Source organism: Chironomus tepperi, unplaced genomic scaffold, assembly GCF_022539635.2.
Source record: "Chironomus tepperi strain 1889 unplaced genomic scaffold, CSIRO-AGI_Ctep_v1 contig_346, whole genome shotgun sequence".
In the NCBI taxonomy this organism is placed as follows: Eukaryota; Metazoa; Arthropoda; class Insecta; order Diptera; family Chironomidae; genus Chironomus; species Chironomus tepperi.
In genome coordinates, this window is record NW_027226468.1 from 423,899 (window position 1) to 446,590 (window position 22,692).

Sequence of the window (22,692 nt, forward strand, 5' to 3'; positions counted from 1 at the left end):
CGCACAATTTCTTTATAATTTGTATGGTTTTGTAACAAAACCCATACACACAATTATGAAATTGTACGGTTTTGCCTGTAACTGGCGCCTGCTTTGTAACTCTGTCTCAATTCCTTTCAATCTTTAAAAGGTTTTTAATTTTGAAAAATTCCGAATTTCTTCAATCCAAATAAAAATTGACCGTTATAAAAATAAAATTGAATTTTAATGAAATTATTCATTAAAACTTAAAAAAATTTGTTGTTGATACCAAAAGGAATTGTTAAGTTGCTTGACTTAGCGATTTTGAGTCAATAAAATGTTATTTTGTACTTTTTCAATTTTCAAAGACAGAAAAATATTTGAATTTGAAAGCAACTTTTTTGAAAAACCAACAAATTTCCAAGATCACTGCAATTTGACAAGTTTCAATCACATAATGATCTATCAATTAAATTACACAAACAACAGCCAATCTAATTCTCAATAATTTAGATGTTGCGTCGTTCCCAGATGAACCCACAAAGTTGAACTTTTAAATCACAGAGAAATTAGACTTCATGCTTTTTATTAAGACATCATAAGTAATGTGTAAAGCACGAGCAGTGAATAAGTAATTTATATTTACATATGTGCAATCCGATCTTTCTCACTTTGTTTTTTTTTCTGTTCTGAATGAATGGAAAGAAATTTTTTTTTGTGAATTTAAAATAAGACGTAATAGCATTTCGATACATATTAAATATATATTTTTTTGTGTTCATTTAGTCGAGTTATTGTAGAATGTACAATCGTATTAACCTACCGACCAGCGCGACTTTATGCTTGCATAAGCTGAAAATTTTTATGCAAACGTTAAATGTGCAATATTTTGCATGTTTTTTTTTTTTTTATTATTTCTTCTCTCAACTTTAATGTCGATAATTCTTTAGAGTGCTTCAAAGCCACAAAATTTTATTATTACTGCTTTATGGGGTCATTCACCATGATGTCTACTAAACAATGGTGATTTTTCTTCAATCTTGTCTTTCTGGGCAATGTCACAAAGTTATTTTCTTTGAGGGGACATTGAAACTAGGTGTGAGGCTTGGATAGGACTCGGTATCACGGATATAACCTAGCTACACTATTCCTGAACAGCACAAATTGGTTAATCGATCAAAAATCCGACTGGAGACCGATGTAACTCTGATTTGGAGCCTGATTCGGTTTAAATCCGACACCATGACAGTGGCATCCCGGCCTGGTGTCGAATTTTGGATCAATTATCCGACTTAAGCAGTTCGGGATAGTATTTGACAGGGTAATCACTCTTAGACAGTGATGAACAGTCTGTAATTCGCGAGTTTTACGTTTAAAAATTCGAGAAAATTGGTAGTTTTTTCAGAAATTTTCAAATTCAATGATGATTAGAGTCAGGACGTTTCTTCTATTGTGGCAAAATTCTTTAATTTTCTAGGATCCTTTTGAGACAGGAATGCCTATCCAATCCACCGTTCTCCCCACTGTTCCACTTCTGACTTAGTTTTTAACCTTTTTTAAATAGATTTCAGTCAAGATAATTCTAAAATGGTCTATTTTGCAAGTGACCAGAGACTGGGGATGGTGGGTGTCCTGCTACTGAAACTATTGACCATCATACCCGAACAACTCCCACTAACCATAGTGAATGCAAAACAAAAAATTAATAGAAATAAAAAATGAATTTCTCACTAGAAAATTTTTATGTAGAATTGCGGTTGAAAACATTCGTTTGTTGATCGTATAGTTGGGAACTAACTTGACTCACCTTTCTCACAATACAAGCAAGTTCATTCACGAAAAAAAAAGTAAAAAAGGATCATAAAGGAGAAGGTTCATTCATTAAAAAAGAAAAATCAGGTTATTCTTTTGCTACAAAAAGTAAAAAAAAATCAATCGATGGGAAAGAAAAGATCAAACAAGTTATAAGGTTCTTCTGAGAAGGACTTAAAAATGAGCATAAAGCATTAAATGTTAGAGAATATCGAATAGAAAGAGAGGGAATTTCCTGAGACTTAAACACTAATCACGTTATTTGTTTGTTTATTTGTTTGTGTCCTTCTTTTCTATCCCTTATTCTGTGGATTTTTAAATGCAACTTAATGTTTTCACATGGATTTTGATTTGTGACTACCTATTAGGTATCCATGATAATTTATTCAACACACAGTTAACGAAGATGTATCCGTTCTGTTAAAGGTAAATTCAAATTGTGCATATAAATTTTCGAATGTCTCAAGGTTTCTCAACACATATTATGAGCCATTAATGTGCAAGCAAAAGAACTTTTATTTATTTATTTTTATTGTTGCACTTTACTGTGATATTTTGGAATGAACAAAACCGAGAAAGACAGAGATTGCATGAAAGATTTCATTTTGAAGCTCTTATGGGAAACAAAATTTTTCACTCATATGAACTTAATCTTTTTTTGATATTTCTGGGAGAGTTCTTCTTTTGAAGATCACATTAAGTGCTTTTGTCAAAATTGTGACTGTTTATGAGAAAGTTTATTTGGTGGGAATTTGACTTTTAACGGATTTTGATTATTTGAAATGAATTAGTCAAAAATTTGAAACAAAAGATTTCGAAAATTTTGAACAATTTTTCAAGTTCTTGAAAGTTTTAGAGATTTTTTTGAAAATTTTGAACAGAATATATTCAAATTTTGATTTTTTTTTTTTTTGAAAATTTTGAACAAAGAAATTTTAAATTTTTGAAAACCGTTAAATTTTGAAAATTTTTTAATTTCCCACTAAATAAGTCTGCTTTACTTTATGACACAAGAAATTCCACCTTGTGATATATTGTGCAAGAAAAGATCACCAGCTACTTGCCTATAATGACATTTCTACTTTTTTTGCTTTTGCTTTTCAACATTATTCATGACGTATAATATCATTGTTATTATTTATTCTGCTTCTTTATCGCTTTTTAGTATTCTCTTAATCTTTCTCCTTTTATTTCTCATTCTTTACTTTATTTTTTTTTTCTCAGCACATATATACATGAAGAAACAAAGTTGATCGTGCATTGCATACGAAGCGAGGAAGTAAAGTTTAAAAGAGAATTTGAAATTGAGAAGAACATAGAAGAGACGTAAAGTTTAAAAAAATAATGTATACATGTGTATAAAAAAACTTAAGAAATTAAGATAAAAGAGAAATAAGAAAATTTCTTGGAATCGATGTGCTCACTTTGAGAACCAAATAAAATTCTTTTTAGTAATTGAAGTTTCGAAAGACCTTCTTTTGCGCTTGATCAAAGTTCTTTCTTTCATTATTTCTTACATCATAAAACCACGGGAATGAAAGAAAGAGAGAGTACAAGAAATCCTATGAAATTTTATTGTATTTAACTATCTGATCATCATTTCAATTCGATTTATATAAACTTGAAGATTTTCTTGCTTTGTCAGTCAGTCAATTATGAACAAATCGAAGTTCTTCCCATGAAATTTGATTTTTCATCAAAATTTGAGGTTGTAAACAAATGAAATTTTAAGTTCACTAATTTTATCATTTTAGAGTAAATAAATAAAGTTATTTAAAGTAGTTAAGTGCTTCAACAACAATATTAAGTAACAATCAATGATCTGAATAGTCAAATCAACCAAGAATACACAAAATTGAAGGAATTTTCAAGATCCAGAAAGAAAAGAACTGATTTGAATTCGCAACATACCAACAATAGCAAAAAGAGTAATTACAGACTTTAGTTCTGCTATCAAGCTTGATATTCGAAAGTTTATTGATATATTATAAAGGAAAGAAGAAAAAAACATAGAAGAAAGAAGCAATCAAACTTGATCGCCATGGGAAAAAAGTTTTTTTTTATTGAAAGAAGACCATCATCACCAATAGCATAGTCCACAAGAGCTACGCGCATATGTGATGATGTGAAGACTTAAGATATCGTCGTATGAGCAGAATGAAAGAGAGACAGAAGAAAGAATTATGAGCATAGCAGTGATATCGCATATATATGTGTATAAAGACATCGTGGTCGATGTATCGATAAATATTCAATGTCCACTTAAATAGGCCATCACACACTTTGTGGTCGATAGCAGTGAGAAGTATGAGAATAAAATAAAAAAGAGTTACAAAGAACGGGTATTAAACCAAAATGAAGTCAAATGGACGAACGATAGATAGATCAATGGATATACAACAAGCATAAACAAACAATTGGTTAAAATAAATAAAACATACAAAAAAATCAAAACACAATATGTGGTCCACCAATAGACATACTAGCGAAAAAAAAAAATTACGAGCAAGAGAGAAGAAAAATCGCGGAAACCAGTTTTTATTTTGTCGAGTCTAACACTTGCCTGTTTGTTTAGCTTTTTTTCTCCTTTTCTCTTGACTTCTATCTATCTCTCTTCCCTTCTTTGTCCTCTCTGTCAACTACGTCAATGACTTTGAAGATATTTTCTGCATGTGTTGTATCACGCCACACACGAAAAATGTACATGATATCTTCACGATCATAAATAATAGTAATAGTTTTTTTTAGATAAACTTGAACGTGATAAGAACATTACGTTTTTTGGATACAAAAGAACCGATACGCAAAAGAGACTTAAGATTGATTGAGGTATAAAGTCCAAAAAATAAAAAAGGTTCTCATGAGATACATCAAATAATGTGTATTTAATATCACAAGTATGTAGTCATTATGTGCAAAGAACATCTTCGATTCTATTGTTGTGTCTGTTATATAAAAAAAAACAGCCAAGAACATGTATCTCATATCAATTCTTGATCACTAAATGGCATATCATTGTACGACTTGTGCATCATCATCAGCCTTTTCTTTATCATTACTATACCAGAAACCAAAAAGGAACAAAAAAAAAATCATGCCAAGTATATAGTAATATGGCAACAATGCTTTTTCACCTGTTGAAAACTCTTTTTTTTCTGTTTGTCTCGCATATGTACACAAAAAGCAGTGCAACACACATAAATGAAATACATAATATAAATACTGACTCAACACATACTCATGTACGACACACGTTGATCATTAAAGAATACATTCGTAAAATGTGTTTGTTACCGTGTTTTTCATTCTTTCCTTCTCTCGTTCAAGACAAAAAAAAATGAAGGTGAAGAGAATAGATATAAAGAAATGAACATTAAGGCTGTTGTTGTGTAAAAGAAAAATACATGAAAAAGAGAGAAAAAAATAAAATTCTACATTTTAAGAAGTGATTGCGTTTTTTTCAAAATGCAGTTTTGAATGACGAAGGCAAGAGACAAACAAAGACAATTTATGCAATATGAGCTGGTTGGATATGTAAGCAAAAATTTAGTATCATTATCTTTCGCGTTTCTGAAGATATTTCAATTTTAATTAAATTTTTTATTGTTCGTAAACATTTCATCGCTGAATATTGCTGAATAAATATTATTCAAATTTCAATAATCCGTTATTTACAGTCAATGTCTTCAAATGAAATATAAGCCTCAATTAAGCAATAAAAATCTTGATTCTAGCACTCAACATGCTTAGATATGACTAGATAAAACAGCTTTTAATTGACTCATAATATTTTATGTGTTAAGACTTCTTCTCCTAGCTATTGATAAACTTGAATCGCAAGTTGCAAGCTAGTCGATTGTTATTTTGAATTTAATTCTGTCTTTTCTTTTCTTCTATTGCACTAGTAGTGTAAATATTGGATGTATACATATAAATGCGAGAGCAAAGTACATGTAAGTATTTTTATTTGTGTACATAAAACTGGTTCTTTCTATGCTTTATTATTATTCCTTCTACATATTATAGTACTAATAATTAAAATTGCCATTATACTTAGTAAACAATTAAGTGAATAGATTAAGATTTATTTGAAAGGAAATAATTACGATCTATCATTAAAAATGTGCAATTTTTCTTTATGTTCTTAATGTGTTTGTTGATGATAAGATGATAAGAAGTTAGTTTGCGAATAGAAATACACAATTCGCTTAATGATTAAGCATATTTGTTTGTCTCGATGATCAGTGAGTCATAGACAAAATGTAATAATTTTAATCTTTTGAATGCTGGACTAGGTCATGATTTTTGTAGATTTTCTGGGAATAATATGACACTTTTAGTGTTATACAGCTTTAGTTCCGGAATAAACATTCCTATTTGGAATATAACTGACATTTAAAATTTAAATTTTCTTCGTTAAGTTTGACGAAAGAAGTTTTCCTCCCCTTTTGTTTACATTTCGGAAAATAAGCTTTCAAAGGATGTATTTAATTAAATTTACTGATAACAGTGATTAGCAGATGATGTCATTTAGCGGCACATCAAACGATTCAGGAATAATAACAATTAGCAATAATCAGTTCAATCGATTCTTCAAACAAAAACCTTCAGATTAGGATTTTCAAATGCTAACGTAATCAAAACATAATGAAATTTTGTTTTCCTAACTTCAACTGCTGTGCGATTTTTTCTCAATAGATTCCTCGCCGTGATTTTATAGTAAACATTGGATTATCATTAGCTATATTCTGTTATTTTGCATATTTCTCTTCAAACTTTTCCTGTTATTGCTCAATGAAAACACTTAACTAGACTTGAAGACTGAAACTAGATGCAGAAATATTAACAAATTGTCAATGTCGATTGGTGTAAAATTAGAATAATTAAATCAAAATTTCCATACAGGAATGAATAGTTAACAAGCTCAACAACAGGAAATTCAGATTTTGTTTATTAACTGTATCAAGTATGGGATTAGTAAATAGGTGCAAGTACTACCTCTAATAACATTTTTGAACAAATTCAAATCTGTAATAATAATAAAAAATCAAGCTAATCTAGACAGTAACAAGGAAAAGTGAAAGTGCTCTTATTTAATAATACTGTGTCTAGGATTGCGAATTGCTAATAAAGACAAGCATTTTTTTTTCGATATTGATAAATTGATATACTTATGTACGGCTTCTATTGATTTATTACCTTTTCATGAATTAAGAAATTATTAAAAACCTTTACAATACAACTTTTCACTTCGCTTAGCTATGAATTACATCATTCATCACGCATATATCACGTTATAGCAATAGAGAAACGTGAAGCAAGCGAAATATGAAAATAAAAAAAAAGCAAAAAATCAGAAACAGAACAACCTTCAAATTACCAAACCTTAAAGTTTTCTATCTTCTCATACACAGCGTACACAAAAAAAAGACAATGTATTCTCATTGCTCTTTGTATTTCAGTTTCAGAGAATGATTGCATCAATTGAACATCTTCAATATATATTAATATATATTTTTTGCCATTTAAGCTAACTGATCAATGATTCATTTCTTAGAGGCGTCATGTGCTACCCGCAAAAAAATAATAAAAAATAAGCTCATTTAAAGAGTATTAAGAAATAAAACGTCATGAACTTAAATTTGGGTGTGTATTGACTGGTTTATTATGAGAAAAAAAAAATAAATAAATTCGCGAGTTTCAAATCAGATTTGCCTTCAAAATTCACTTTCATCTTCCTTGTTTTGTCTATTTGAAGCTTATTAGTGACAATGTTGGATTTTGTGACACATTTAAAGGACAAATTTGAAAGAAAAATCACTCAGTTTGGCCTTAAAGATGCAGAAATTTGCGTCAATTTCAAATGATGCAATTGAGGTTCGAAAAATTGCATCAAATTCAAATGATGCAGAAGATAATCGCTTAAATTGGTTTAAGAATCTATTAAGAAATCGAATCATTTGATAAATAAAAAGGCGCAGAAATGATGCAAAATATGAAATAATACAGTTAAAAATGATTCAGAACAATTTTAAGATTCGCATCATCTGATAAAAAGACGTAAAAAATTGAAATTTGTTTAAAAATCTTTTTGAAAATTTACATAATTTGGCAAAAATAATCAAAATTTTAAATATGATCGTTAAATCATTTGACAAAAAGAAGCAAAATTTAAAATAGGGCTGTTAAAATTTCGCATCATTTGATAAAATTAAGCAATTTTGAAATATAACAGTTAAAATTTGTTTAAAAACGATACAAAATTTCGCAACATGCAGTAACACAGAATAAGAAGCAAAATTCACATAAACCCGTTAAAATTTAATCAAAAACATTTTTAATCAAAAACAAATTGAAAAACTTAAAATCGACTTCCTCAAACCAAAAAGTTCAATGCAACAATTTATAACAGAATATCCACTGCATTGACAGAAAAATAAACAAGAAGCGTATAGTCTCGACGTCGCGCATTTTCAATTAAAAGTAGTATGATAATGAAAAGTTAAATATGCCCACATGATTGAACCTTTAGAAAGAGGTTAACTGTTAACACTTCATATACATAAAATTATTATAAACATTCTTTTCTTTATGATGTTCAATAAAAATATATTATATATTATTTTGCTGTTGAAATCACTGTCAACTAGAAAATGTTTTCATGCAGAAATTACTTGTTTTTTAAAGTAAATCAAGCAGACAAGCGAATGAGCAAGAACTAGATTGAAGCTTTCAACAATTTTAGTTTATTTCTTTTCTTTTTTGACATGCAATGTTAATGATATACACACATATTAAATGCTGATGAATGTTTTTAAGGATTAAGAAATGGTTTTTCCTATAAACAATTTTTATCTCTCAACTATTAAGGCTTTAATTTATAATCTCGCTTAAAAATTACTGAGTCTGCAATTAGCCTCATGTCAACATCAAAATATATGCACCCACTAAGCAAGTTAGACTTCTTTTTTTTTCTATTCATTATAAATGTTGCTTATCTTTCTAGACATACATCGGGTGCTATGTATACGTGTAGTTGGAGAGAAAAAGAAAAAAAAAGACCAAGCAAGAGCAATGAACATAAAAAAAATGTAATTTCCTTCTGAGCTTGACTGCAAAAAAAAAAAAAGTATTAAAATTGAATGAATGAATGACTGTTTCATGTTAATTACACAACACGTGTACACGCTATATGGAGAATTTCATATACTTTTTATGCATATACACAAAGATAGACGTATGCCTTACACAGTCCACATAATAATTTATAATTTTAAGCCAAATATAAAATAAAAAAGTCAATGTGAGCATATTAAGCTTGCCACACAGTCCATGTTCATGTTCTATATGACATAAGATATATTAAGAGATTTTCAACATCACCAGCCTCAAATGACACAAAAAAAATAAACCTTATGTTATAGATATTGAGTAAAAAAAAAGCTGTAAAATGTTACTAATTTGTATAATGCCTCAATAACCTGGCTAGCTAACTAGATTTAACTGTGCGAAAGAGAGAATCTCACATCTTCTTTATTTTCATCATCATCATCATCAACGTTATTTTTCTTTCCACACAACACTCTATAGACCCGACCGACCGATCGACGTGAAGAATGAACTACGAGATGAGATGATTTTTCTTTTCCTTTTTTTTCTTATTTTCTTTTTTTGAGAACGGCGCCATGATTCGCGAGGCTAATATGACAAATTTGTTTCATATTATAATTTATTATTAACTTTACAACCGAAAATGTGTGTACATAAAGAGAGAAGGAGATGTGTATGAAGAAAATTATTATTTTTTTCTTTTAATATGGTACATTCATTGTGAGTGTGAATATGTGATGTGATGTGTCTTTTCAGTTTAGGGATCATGAGAATAATACGTAATACTAGAATTTCGTCATAATAGAGACTCTAATCAGTTAATTCAATCAAAATTTGTGAGTAATTCAAGGAAAAACCACTCATTTTGAATCGTTATCGGGAAAACCACAATTGAAGCATCAGACAGACATTATATCGGTGTACATCTGGATTCAATTTGAACCTTAAACAGTTTGATGGAGGAACAGGCAAGACAATTGGCTCAAATTCGATATGGCAACTCGAAGGTCATCGGTTCGAATCCTTTCATGAGAGGACAAAAATACATTAGAACTAGTCCATCAACTGGACATTAACTTGCCATCAACTAGTTTTAAATTATTTTTGTACACTCAGGTATCATCCCGAATTTCGTACTTTCTTAGAAGCTTTTAGATAGTATAAGTGCCTAATATACGAAATTAAGACGTATTTGGATTTCTGGATAACGTTGGATCAAGATGGGGTTTCACAAAATCCAGAATTCGACGACATTCGAGATCTAGAGTGAGAATAAAGAAAATTCTTCGAAGTCTCAATCCGTCTCGACAAATCTCAAGACCGAAATCGCGGTATGTCTGGGTCTCGGTCTCTAGAACCTCTAAATTGAGGGATGAGTCAGGAACATGAAGAAAATAGTAAGAACAGTAGAAACGAGACCTGCACGTTTATCAGAATTGACCAGAGTGTGCCAGAGTTACGCCATGCACACAGAAGGTCGCCATTCAGGCCAGGTTACATAACATCCAATCCAACCCCTTTACCAGAATCGAGAGTAAGTAAGCAAAGCAAAGGGAAAAGAAAAGAAAAAAAACTTAAGCGACAGAAGATAAATAAAAATCGCAATCTATAAATATTCATCGCAGATGTATACATATCTACATATAAGTGACAAACGATGAGCAACAAGAAACACTAATGTAAAGCGTAGGAATCGTTCCGAAAAATGTAAGAAGGAGAAAGAGAAATTAAGAAGTGCAATTGACGTGGTCATTATTCTTTTACTCACAGAACAGAAAGTATGAATGCTTAATGCTAAATAAAATAAATAAACATTCATTCGCATTCATACATTGTTGCAAGATCAAATTGCAGTCATTTTTCCTATGACTTGAACTTTTATTTATTTATTTAATTTAATTTCATTAATAACATATTTTTATTTAATTTCTTTTTTATTTCAATTTTCTACATTTCAATTTTTTTTTCTCACGACAGCTAGCAGAGATTACTGTGTAAGATAAGTCAATTTATCATCAACTCTGTATCATCATTTCAAAACGCTCAATAAATGTATTCTCTGATATTTACGTCATTAAATGTTTCTCAGCTTTTAGTTTTTGTATTTACGTTAAAGAAAGTCACAAAACATTGATAGTATGTGACTTTTTTATGATTCCTTCCTATATTGTAAATAGCACATTTAGATAAAGATTATGTCTTACATGTGAAAATGATATTAAGTAGATTTTTTAATTTTGTGACTCATTTCTGTGTCAGAACATTTTAATTGTAATTCTGAGAATAACGGTCATTTTTAATTTGAATTTTTTGAGATCCGTTTCAAATGTCAATATGAAATACAGCATTAATAATTCAAGTTGTGTCAACAAATGTGCAGAAAAGTCAATCTTTAGTAAAACACCTGGGTTAAAAATGCAACAAATTAAGAATAAAGTTGTGCAAGCAAATTAAAGGCTGAATAAGCTGAATTCTGCTGAATAAGCAAAAAACCCTGAGTAAGCTGAATTCTGCTGAATTCCTCTATTGTGTTGGTAAATTACAAATTAATTCATGTTTTGCAATAAACAACTGATCAAAAGGAACTTGATCTCAAAAAGAAACATAAGCAGCACCTCATCGGCGTTTCAAAATTGAGTCACCGTGAATGACCGCAGTGAATTCATATGAAAAGAAATTAAGGATTTTTTTATCTCCTCGCAATATCTGTTTATTTGTTTTCATTTTTTTAAACTCTTTTTATAAGATTTATTCCTCAGATATAATAAAGCCTTTTTAAACACGCGACATGAGAAATAGATGTCGTTTCTAAAAATAAAATATCTTTTTTTTCTAGATATTTTATTTATTTTTTTTTTTTGCTTTCGTAAAGTACATAAATACGCTTTTCATCAGTATATCTAATGATTTTTAACTTAGATATGTGCTGTATGATGCAAATGGAATAGATGCGACAACTTTCGCAATCAAAGAAACTGCTGATGGGTATCATTAGAATGTTGTTTATGTATTTTTAAAATCTAAACTAAACATCGTAAATTGTGTTACCAAATTTATCATTGAGAAATGCTATGGCTCCTTATGTTTATAGGAATAACAAATGGATATTATGAAAGGTTTGTAGCAGGGAATGGTTTACTGATTAAGCAGCAGCTTTTTCAAATTAATTTTAGATTTTAGATATTCTTTCTGACGGGATGACATCCAGAAGATCATAACACAGTTGCATGGCCCAGAAAATACCAAAACAATGTACTTAGCCACAATGTGTGTCGCGAATACACAAATAGAGTTGGTTTTGACTAGAAACAATAAAAAGGCACCCGAATTCGACTAACCTTTACCTGTGATCCAACCCAGCGAACCCAAGCCATTAGTATCGGTAGTCCGAAATTCTAACCACTACGCCTCTGCTCCCTTGATCAACTATTTGAATAGAACAGGATTCCATTGAACTTAATTTCAATAGAAAACATAAAGGAAGCCTTTAAGATTCACAAAGTGTAGTATAATTAAGACAAATATTATTATTATTTCGCAGAAGCAATTTTAATTCTTTTTTTCTTTCATTCCTTTCATTTCCTCCCTCTCAACATTCACTACACGTTGAAGATCAACAATAATAAAGTACATAAATCGTTCATATGAATAATCTCGCGCGCCAATTTTTTTGGCAAAGGCTCCGCTGTGAGTGATCGACGACAAGATTTCATTAATAAAAAAAAAAGTGAGAAAGAATATGAAAGAGGAAAAGAAGCAACAACGTGCATTGAGGATTGAAAATAACAAAAAAAAAGAGGGATCGCTGAGTCATCGAATCACAGTGTATTCAAAATTCACGAGAAATTCTCATTCACAAGGAAGCAAGCATTACCATTCATGGCTTTTTTTCGGTTACAATTTTTAAGATTTTTTTGGCTCTTGAGCAACATTTAAGCAGAATAATAATATACATGCTACTCTTGCCCATTTAAATGTACACATATTGCTATTTTACTATTAGTCATTAAGTATGCTTCATTATCTTTAAGTAAAAAATCGGTTTTCTAGTCTATTAATTTCATTTTTTTTCTTTAAATATTATAATGCAGCTTTTTTTCGTACGAAAATATAATTGGATTTTAAAGTGCTCATTATGGAAGAGATGCTTAATGCAATTTTAATTACATAAAAATAATAGTTATTATGCTGTTTGTTTCTATGAAAAAGAGTTAATGTGATTGAAATGAACTTCAAATTCAATAATTTTGATATTTCAAAAAAAAACTTTTCAAAACAAAGTAGAAGAAAAAACAATTGCTGAATTCAGCTGAATTTGACTGATTTCAAATTCAAAAAAATCGTTGGAAGCAAAACTTGAAAGCAATCTAAGCTGAATTCAGCTGAATTCTAATTATTTCAAATTAAAAATATCCGTTAGCAACAAAAAGTTTATTGAAAGATCTTATCACTTAACTGGACACTACAGAGTCTTTAATTGCCTTAAAAATCCACATTGTCTAGTTAATAATCAGATAAAGATCTCATTGACATAAAAATATTTAATTATGTCATTAAAAATCATCACGAAATTCTTTGTGATTAACCAGAAATGAAATGAATAATTAATGACAATCAAAACCAGTTAGATGATCATTTGATCCAAAACATCTCTAATTCCAATAAATAATTAGCAAGTGGATGGAAATATTAATCTTGGTATTTGTGTTTATTAATCCATGTCATAAATATCATATTAATATGAAATGTATGTGAAAGCTGATAACAAATCTAACGAGTTTCTAGTCAATAAATTTCATTTTTTTAATTTTCATCGCACTTGTCTCATAAATCGTCTACGAACTATAATGAACTCTGTCTATATATGAGCATTTACCAACACCAAAATGAAATTAAGAATCATGAATGAAAACAGAACGGAAATTAATCACAGTATTTCCGGGAATCCATCACGATTTTCGGTTTGTCATCATCATAGGCCATGAGATAACCGATTGAATGAATGACATCATCGAATCGATTATATGGAATTAAGTATGAGAAGGTAAACAGTGCGAGCAATTACGAGTTTATTGGGATCATTTGATTATGACGTCAAATTTTGAGGGTGGCAGTGTGTCGCGGTGACTCGTGGAATAGATCGGTGGAGCAAATTTCATTTTTGTCGTAAGTTTGGATCTAACACAGCGAACATGTTGCCGCCAGGCACCCTAAAGTCTTGCAGTCAACCATGAGACACAGTGACACCCTAGCGACAGAACTACTTGGGATAAGTAGGGTATTAGGGTCGTCACAATGAAACCATCCCCAATAATAATGAGAACGAACAATACAGTATAAAAAGAGAGCAACAGGCAGCATGAGAGATGATTATAAGATGAAAGGAACTGTAATAAGAAACCACAATATACATCAATGCCTTTATACCAATCTCATTTTAATCTCCTTTTTTTATATTCTAATTTTCTTGAATAGAATTTTTGCATGATTTTTGTTCTGCTTTACATTCTATTCCTCAATAGCAGAGGAAAATTATCTATTATAAATGAATGAAAATATCAAATGAGATGTTGAAGCCGCGATATAGTAATTGAAGACCAAAGATTAAAATAATTGAACGAGAAGATCGGAACGAAGCAACTTTATCCACAAGAAGACATACAATGCGTACATGAAAAGGTTTTATTTTTTCTTTCTGTGCTATTTCAATCACTTCTTCGCTTCTCTTTTTCATCTTCAAAAGTGAGCAAAAGTGTATTAATAAATTCACAAAAGGTCATATCTAATTTCAAACATCCGGTTTATTGCTCATACTTGTTGTTAGTCGTAAATAAGTGTTTTCTTTCTTTTCGTACTCGTTTTTAGCTTAATTTTTTGCAAAATGTATGAATCATTATGATCACATCTGTTGTCTGGTTTGGTTACTATGAAATTAGATCTAACTTTACATATTAAATTAGAGTAATAAAGCTTAATTCTTTGAAAAGAAAGCGGATTTTCAGTTACTCATTTGACTAATGTTGCATATAAGGGAGGTAATTTGCTAAATAGTAGCTTAGTAGACTTTTAATTCTGATTTATGATCAATATAAAGATTAAATTTCATTAACTTTTAGATTGACTTAACCTCTATTGCTCTTAAAGTGATAAGTATGACTTTGTCGGTATCAAATATTGTCTGGATCTTGAATAATAATTATTTTGTAGTTGTTTAATGTAAGATGATCAATATTTTGACGATCATAAAGTCTGTTTTGACTTGAAATTTTATAAAAACAAAAAGATTCAAATTTCAAATGTTTGTAAACAAAGATTTTAAAATTTGATTTAAAGCTAATTTCTAGACTGGGGAATACTCAAATTGAGTCAATTTGTCACTTACAGTCTAAAATTCATGTCTAACTAGGCATCTATAAAATTTTAAGTTTAAATTCTTAATTTCGAAAATTGAATTTCAAATTCTCTCAGAGAAATAATGTATAACATTAAGAGAGCATATATGCGCTTCATATCAGCGACCGTCTAACTTATCCGCTCATATTTATGATTACGAACGATTTCATCACACACAGAACGCTTTCATTCAGAAATAAAAAAAAAAATTATTTATATATAGAGAAATAAATACAAACTGCAAAATGAAATGATAATGAAGTTTTTTTCATGAATGAAATGTGTAATGTGTAATGAATGAATCGGTAGTGTGACGATGATTAAAAAAAATCAAGTATATATTATATACACGCATTTATCACTATATATGGATAGACAATTTATTACATTGAATAGAACTAAATGGAGTAAGTTGAGTGCTTTTAAGTCGTTTGGTTTAATGACTGAAATAAATGTCATGTTTACAAGATACAAAACACTCATATTTTTTGTTTCGAGAAACAATATAGACTGATATTGCATGAGTTGCATTACTTTATCAACAAAAAATTATTAACGGTTAAATTTCGTCAAGTTTAAAACTTTTTAATGAATTCATTAATTTTTTTAACTTCTCTGTTTTTGCACGCGCACATAATGAATTTATTATGTCATACTTGTTACTCTTCTTGAACTTAGGCCGATATTTTTTTTTTGGGACAAAACATTTTTTATGGCACGTTTTCGTTCGAATTTTTATGTCATTTAATGCTGTTTTAATTTGGAAGTCATTGAGAATCTAGTAAGTTTTATGATCTCCATTAAATTTCTTAATATTTGTGAATGATTCTACTGTCGGAAAGGGTTTTTATGATCGGTTTTCAATGACTTCTTGTTAGAATTATGTCGAGTTCTGTTCTACATTTGGAGATTTTGAAGATCAACTTTGAATTCTGAAATAGAATCAGATTTAGTCAATCAAATTTTGTAGAACATGGGATCAGGAAACAATATCTCGAATAGATAAGCCTATCATGTTCAATGCAAAATTTTAAACTGTTTTTTCAACATAAATCAATGTTAGAGCTTGATTCAGTTCATCTACTTAAGCAGGATCGATGTTTAAATCTGATCTAAATGAAGCAGATACCTTGAAAATCCGGATTACAGAAATATTAGTCATCTACTTTCAATGGCATTAGTTCGATTCCCTTTAGACCAACTAGTTGTCCCTGTAAGTCAAAGTTAGACAAACTTATGAACTTACGACTGACTCAGAATGCATAGAATAGAATATAATGTAGAGATCCCAAAGCTTCTATAAAATGCCTAGTTCTTGTTGATACTAGCAATGTCCAAGCTGTTTTGCATATATCCTCAACAACAACTCAGTCCATAGTCCTCCCAACTCAAACATTCCTTCCAGATACAACAACTCTGATATCCCATTGAGGAAGCAAGAACAGTCAAGTAAATAATGTTAAGCCTCGACATCTCATTATGAATGAGATCTTTATGTCTACGAGATCATTGCATACTTTCTTTAACAACTTCCATGAAAAAAGAAATGAACAGAACAGAACACAAAACTGAAAAGTGTCATTGTAAGAAATGAAATGAAGTGTCTATAGTATAATAAGTGAATGAGTGAGTGGAGGAAGTAAAATGAAATTAAGTTAAAAATCAAAAGCCAACCAGAACATAAAAACTGAGCAGTTTTTTAGCCGTACGTTCACTGTCAGTTCGTGGCTATTTAAATATCAAAGTGTGTAACTGTTTTGTATATGTCGACTTTTCATGCATTTTTACAAAGGGAAAAGACGCTATTGTCCGTCTGTCTGTCCATCTGCCGATCAACTACTAATCTACAAATAATACTAATTAATATTCTAATTTTTTGACCTTTACTTTTACTTTTCTTCGTAACGTAAATTTTAATTTCAAAATAAGTTGAGTTCGAATTTTTCGAGAATCTAATGTTCTGTTTCTGTGCAGGTAAAATGCGCTACCGTCGATCACGAGTGACCACGTCTATACTAGTTTTTATATGATTTTTTTGCCTTTGTTGCTATTGAATCTGCTTACTATTATTTTTTTCTATATTGCACGTTCACAACGGAAGCCCGAAACAAAAAAAAAAAGTGAATGAGTAGCTTTTTAAATACACTCTTCCGGTTTTTCTTCTGCTTTTGTGCATTTTGCGTATGTACGAAGAACTTGTGCTAGATTTCATTAATGTTTTTTTTTTTCTCTGCTGTGTGTCTTTGAATATAAAAAAAAGTGGATTCCCCATAAAAAAAACTTGGGGAAATTTTACACAATATTCACTTCAGGGTGTGCCAATTGATTGACTGACCGTTATTTTTTTACAAAAAGCCTACTGATCTGTCCTAAAGTGAAATCAACTGACTCTTTAAATGCTAAATTAAGGTCCATTAGCACAACACAGAATGTAAATTGTCGATAAAAAAAAAGTCAGTCACAAAATTACTGATAGAATCATTTACAAATATATTGTAGTTAAAAGTCACATGTACAGCACAATACAAAACATGCGATCTAATGTAACACAACGTATGTGACGTAGCAAATGAGCAAATCAAAGCAATATGGGAAAATTTTCCGTAGGGTACTTTTTAGAGAGAACTAATCAATCTACAATTAGTAGAATGATGGCTTGATAACTTACTACAAATTAAGATACACAGAAAGAATGGAAAAGTAATAAAAATCAGAGAAGCAAGACGACACTCGACGGCGACATTACGACGTTAACATAATAGACAATTAGTCTTTATTAAGTGATAAATATTTCATTGTTTCACCCATTCATTGTCCATATAATAATTGGACGTCCATTCAATGTGGGACTATATGAGGGATTTTTTTTATTACAATTTAAAGATAACCCTTTTTATTATTTCATTGATGAATGACTTAATATGATTAAGTTATTGAAAGGAAAGAATTAGATAATAGCTTAATAAAAGGGCCGATATAAATGTACTACATTAATTTTCCTATTGATATGAGGGCAAATGATATAACCCTTAAATTAATTGATTATTAAGTCACATCTTTATTACATCCAGTAATCAGATATATGTGGTAAGTGTGAGAACAAAAGAAAATGATCAGTGTCTGTCGATTGGAGTCAATTAGACTCTTTAGAACAAGGCTTTGTATGAAGATTAAGAGATATTCTTGAAAATTTTGTTTTAAAGACTACTTCGGTCAACACTATTAGAATTCATGAAAAACTGGATCTGATTGCAATTTTTGTCAGGATCTAACTTTGTTTATAATTTTTGGGCTGAAAAGAAGTTGAATTTGTGGAAAAGTAGCTGGATTTGGTAAAAAGTAGCTAAATTAGTTGATAAGCAGCTTATTTGATGGATTAGATGTAGAACTTGATAAGAAGTAACTAAATTCGCTAAAAAGTAGCTGAATTCACTGAATAATGTTAGAATATAATGATCATTAACTGAATAAAAGCTAAAACAAATCCTAATGCACTTAATAAACATTCAATTGGATTCTCTGAACTTGCTGAAGAGTTGCTGAGTTCATAAAGTAAAAGCTAAGAAGCTTGCTGAAGAGAAGCTGAATTCAGTGACAAGTAGCTGAATGAAGTGATTATTTGCTGAATAAATGTTGAATTCCATTAATTAAATATGAAAAAAGTAGCTGAATCCGCTGAATAAATTCAAAACTAAGCATTTCTAACTCAATTCGATGAAAATCGATAAATGTTTGATGTTTGTAGCCTATACAATACAATTTTTAAGACAAACAAACCCAATTTTTGTGAAAAGAACTAGTAAAATCCCCAATAAACTAGTACCCAACAATCAAAACAGAGAAAGATGAAATGATGTTGAGAATTTTCACACATCAAATGATGCTTATTCGCACAACGATCGCACATAAAAGTTTTTTTTTTGTAAATATGTGTATATCACAAGTATATAAAAAAAATGAAAACTCTTTTTCTTTCCTTCTCTTTTTTTTCGATTGAAGCAGACAGAGACGAGCGCAAAAAACATATGTGTGCTACTGCGGCCTATAGTCGTCGACTATATCGTCGTCGGAGTACAAATGCGTTTTAAACAAAATATTATTTTTAGAAGTGTTTTTCCTCTTTTTTACTGTTTCTCAAATTCAATGCTCGCTTTATTTAAAAGACGATATTTTTTTTTCTTTCCTTACTATTTCAGTAAATACGCGAGGGAAAAAGTTTTTCTTTTTTCTCATTCTGTGTGCTGCTGGCTTTCTCAAGCTTCTCAATAAAAATCGATTTACGAGAATCAGAAGTGTGCCATAATTAGTCATATACTGACTTTTTTTTTCATGTATTGCCTTACAGATTTTTTTTTCTTCTTTAATTGCGACGCACTGCATATATATATTGTTCAAAAGTCTCATGTTAGCTTTGTTTGAATTCGCTCGAAAATGGATATTTTTTGAGGAATTCTTTGAGATTGACTCAGCTATGGGCTAGCAAATGAGCCCTAATATCATGGACTCATTAATTCTTATGCAGAAGGTCTGCTGAATAGAAGCTGAATTTACTGAAGGTTAGCTGAATAATAGTCAGATTAGCTGAATTAAAAATATCTTAATTTAAAAATAGCTGAATTAAAGCTATAATTTCAGATTACTAGCTGAATTTGCTGAATAGAGATGAAAAAGTAGCTGAATTGGCTGAACAAAACTCAAAATCTCAAAAAATTAGCTGAATTCGCTGAATAGAAACAATATCAATCGACTAGAAAAATCCTAAACACTCAAAACTGATAAGGAAGTGGAAAAATTTAAATTCCTATCCAGAAGTGCTTGCGGAAAAATAATACATTCCGTACACTTCAGATAGATACACGCGTAAGAAGAAAAAGAAGAGAGAAGAAAGAAAAAAAAATATAATGAAAAACTTTCAAGTGATAACGGAATTAGTCAGAATACTCTTTTAAATTATGATGACATCATGTGCTACGAGTACTGTGTGACTTTACTTGTGAATGATATACATATAAGCATTTCATTCAAAAACAAAAAAAGAAAAAAACAGAAGGAAAATAAATTAAAGAAAAATGACGAGATGTCGATCAAGTTATTTATGGCAATAAAATCTATTTTTTTTTTTGCAACACGGAAAAAAGTTATTTATAAAAATTTGTCAAAGTAGGAGAAAGAAAAATATGAATTGGAAGTATCCAATGGTCAAAGAGAGAAGTAAATAAATATTACTCACTTAATGTAGTAAATCTTTCCGTCATGTGTTTTAGCTTGCTCCCATCCTGGTGGCAATTCACTAAATTGCAATTGATGTTGTAAATTTGATACATCGTAGCTACGTCCACGACTATGCAAATGTAATGTTTTATCCAAGATATTGTGTGGTAAATTATTATTAGTGCTACTTTGATTATTAGTAGCTGTGCTGCTATTTAGAATATTATTTGTTGCAACATTAGAATTGCTGTTAACTGCACTTGCAAGTGTCGTCTTATTGGAATTGTTATTGTTACTGATATTTGTTGATGAATGATTTGGACTGGGGCTACTGTTTGTTGGCGTTACGGTTCCAAGATTTAAGGCACTCAAATTAATATTAATATTCAACGGCAATTTGCCCAAACTAGCGGGACTGCTGTGTGCACGTGAATGATGTATTGCAAGGCCATTTGCGATGGCTGATGCGGGTGTTATTGTCGTTTGATGAGCAGAATTATTGTTTTGGTTGCCAGCAACACTATTACCACCCAATATTGTCGTACCAGAGCCAAATGCTGAATCTGCTGAATTCTCACGTGAATGTGATACAGACGGTGATTTTGATCCGGATGATGGTGGCTTAAAGAACGATGCAGGTAGCTTCCGCATCTTATATGGCTTATGAAGTGACGTTGTATTGTTTAATGTTTTCTCAAACAATTCATCCAATTTGTCATTTGAATCTTTATCAACCAATATAATGAGATTATTTTTCTTCTGCTGTTGCTGTAATGCATCATCATCATTGGCACCTTGCTGTAGCTGATTTGTTTGTTGTGACTGAGCACTGCTCGTATTGTTAAAGGCCATTTTTATCTTCTTATTATTATTATACTGTCTCTTCTCTTCTATTTCTTATATATCGTTTTATATTATAATGATGATTCTTCTTCTTTTTTTTCCTTAATTTCTTTCTTGTATCTTGTCTTCTCTCGTTATTCTCTTCTTATATATCTTATATTTTTTTTCTCCTTCTCTTTTTTTCTTATTATTCGATCTTTTTTTAAACTTAACTTCTTAATTTTTTTCTCATTCGTAGCCTTTTTTTCTTCTAAAGCGAGAAACATATAAAGAAGACTGGTTTGGTGTGTATAATTTTTTTTAGCTTTCAAGTGTATTCATTTATTCATTTATTAATTCCTATACACTTTCTTATGTGTTATTTTTTTCTCTTCTTTTTTTTTTGTTAAAGAAATATATATATATAAATTTAATATATGTACTGTATGAACCTATACACTCTCGTGTTTTAAAAATTTTTATATTTGATTTTTTTTATGTAGTTTAATTAATAAACTCTTTTTTTACAAATAAAAACTTTTTTTTTCTTTCCACAATATCTTTGTAATTACAAAATATTCAAAAATATCAACTTTTCTGTACTATGAAAAATAATTGCACTTTAAGGTTCCTTTGATTATCTTTTAAACATTTTATTTACTTTTTTTATAAATCGCGATTTTATCTCTTTTTTTTTATACGAAAAAGGCACAAAATTCACTAAAATATGAATTTAATTTCTTGTTATTTTAAAACTACTAAAAAAATTATTAATTAATTAAAAAAATTAAGAAAAGAGTTATGAGCAAGTGATCTTTCCACTTTTGCAGTCATCTCTAAACTAAACAAGTTGATCACTGTCGGAATTCATTCAAAAAAAGAATGAGAGAAAGACAAGGGCGTAGCATATATTGTTGTGCAATTCATGCTATATACTTGAAATGTTCGTAACAACGTCTCTGTTTTTGTTATAAGCTCCAACATTGTTTTTATGGTTTCTCCATAACTTTACCTGATCTTCCTATAAAAATCTCTTTGTTATTGTCATGTCTGCTCTATTTTCTGTATTTATTGAATGGAATGTTATGTAACTTATTGACTTTTGTATGATTTTTAGTGGATTTATGTTAGATTTTGTGAAAATTTACAATTCAATGTTGATTTTGAAGCTTTTATCAAAATTTTTATAGCAAACTAATTTATAGAAAGAATATCTGAATGAAAGCTTACTTAACAGCAATTTTCTATTATTTCTTTGTTAAATTTATTTAAATTATTACAATAAAAGTTTTAAAATTCAAACAGAACTCCCCAAAAGCAGTGAAATTGAAAATTTAAATTTAAAATCATCGTTAATTTATTAATTTAAATCATTTTTAAAAT

The 22,692-nt window shown here is 29.8% G+C and overlaps 1 protein-coding gene across 4 annotated transcripts in view; it reads right to left on the minus strand.

Moving 5' to 3' along the window:
* The window catches only part of yki (Transcriptional coactivator yki), a 31,236-nt gene extending 9,114 nt beyond the window's left edge, over positions 1–22,122 (minus strand). For 2 of the 4 annotated variants that reach the window (XM_070644791.1, XM_070644789.1), the window contains exon 1: positions 20,507–22,121. In XM_070644791.1, coding sequence (XP_070500892.1) covers positions 20,507–21,339 — 833 coding nt within the window. In that variant the 5' untranslated portion in view covers positions 21,340–22,121. Of the gene's footprint in view, positions 1–20,506 lie in introns of all 4 variants that reach the window. The other 2 variants (XM_070644790.1, XM_070644792.1) reach the window with 2 other exon arrangements.
* Positions 22,123–22,692: the final 570 nt, after the last annotated feature.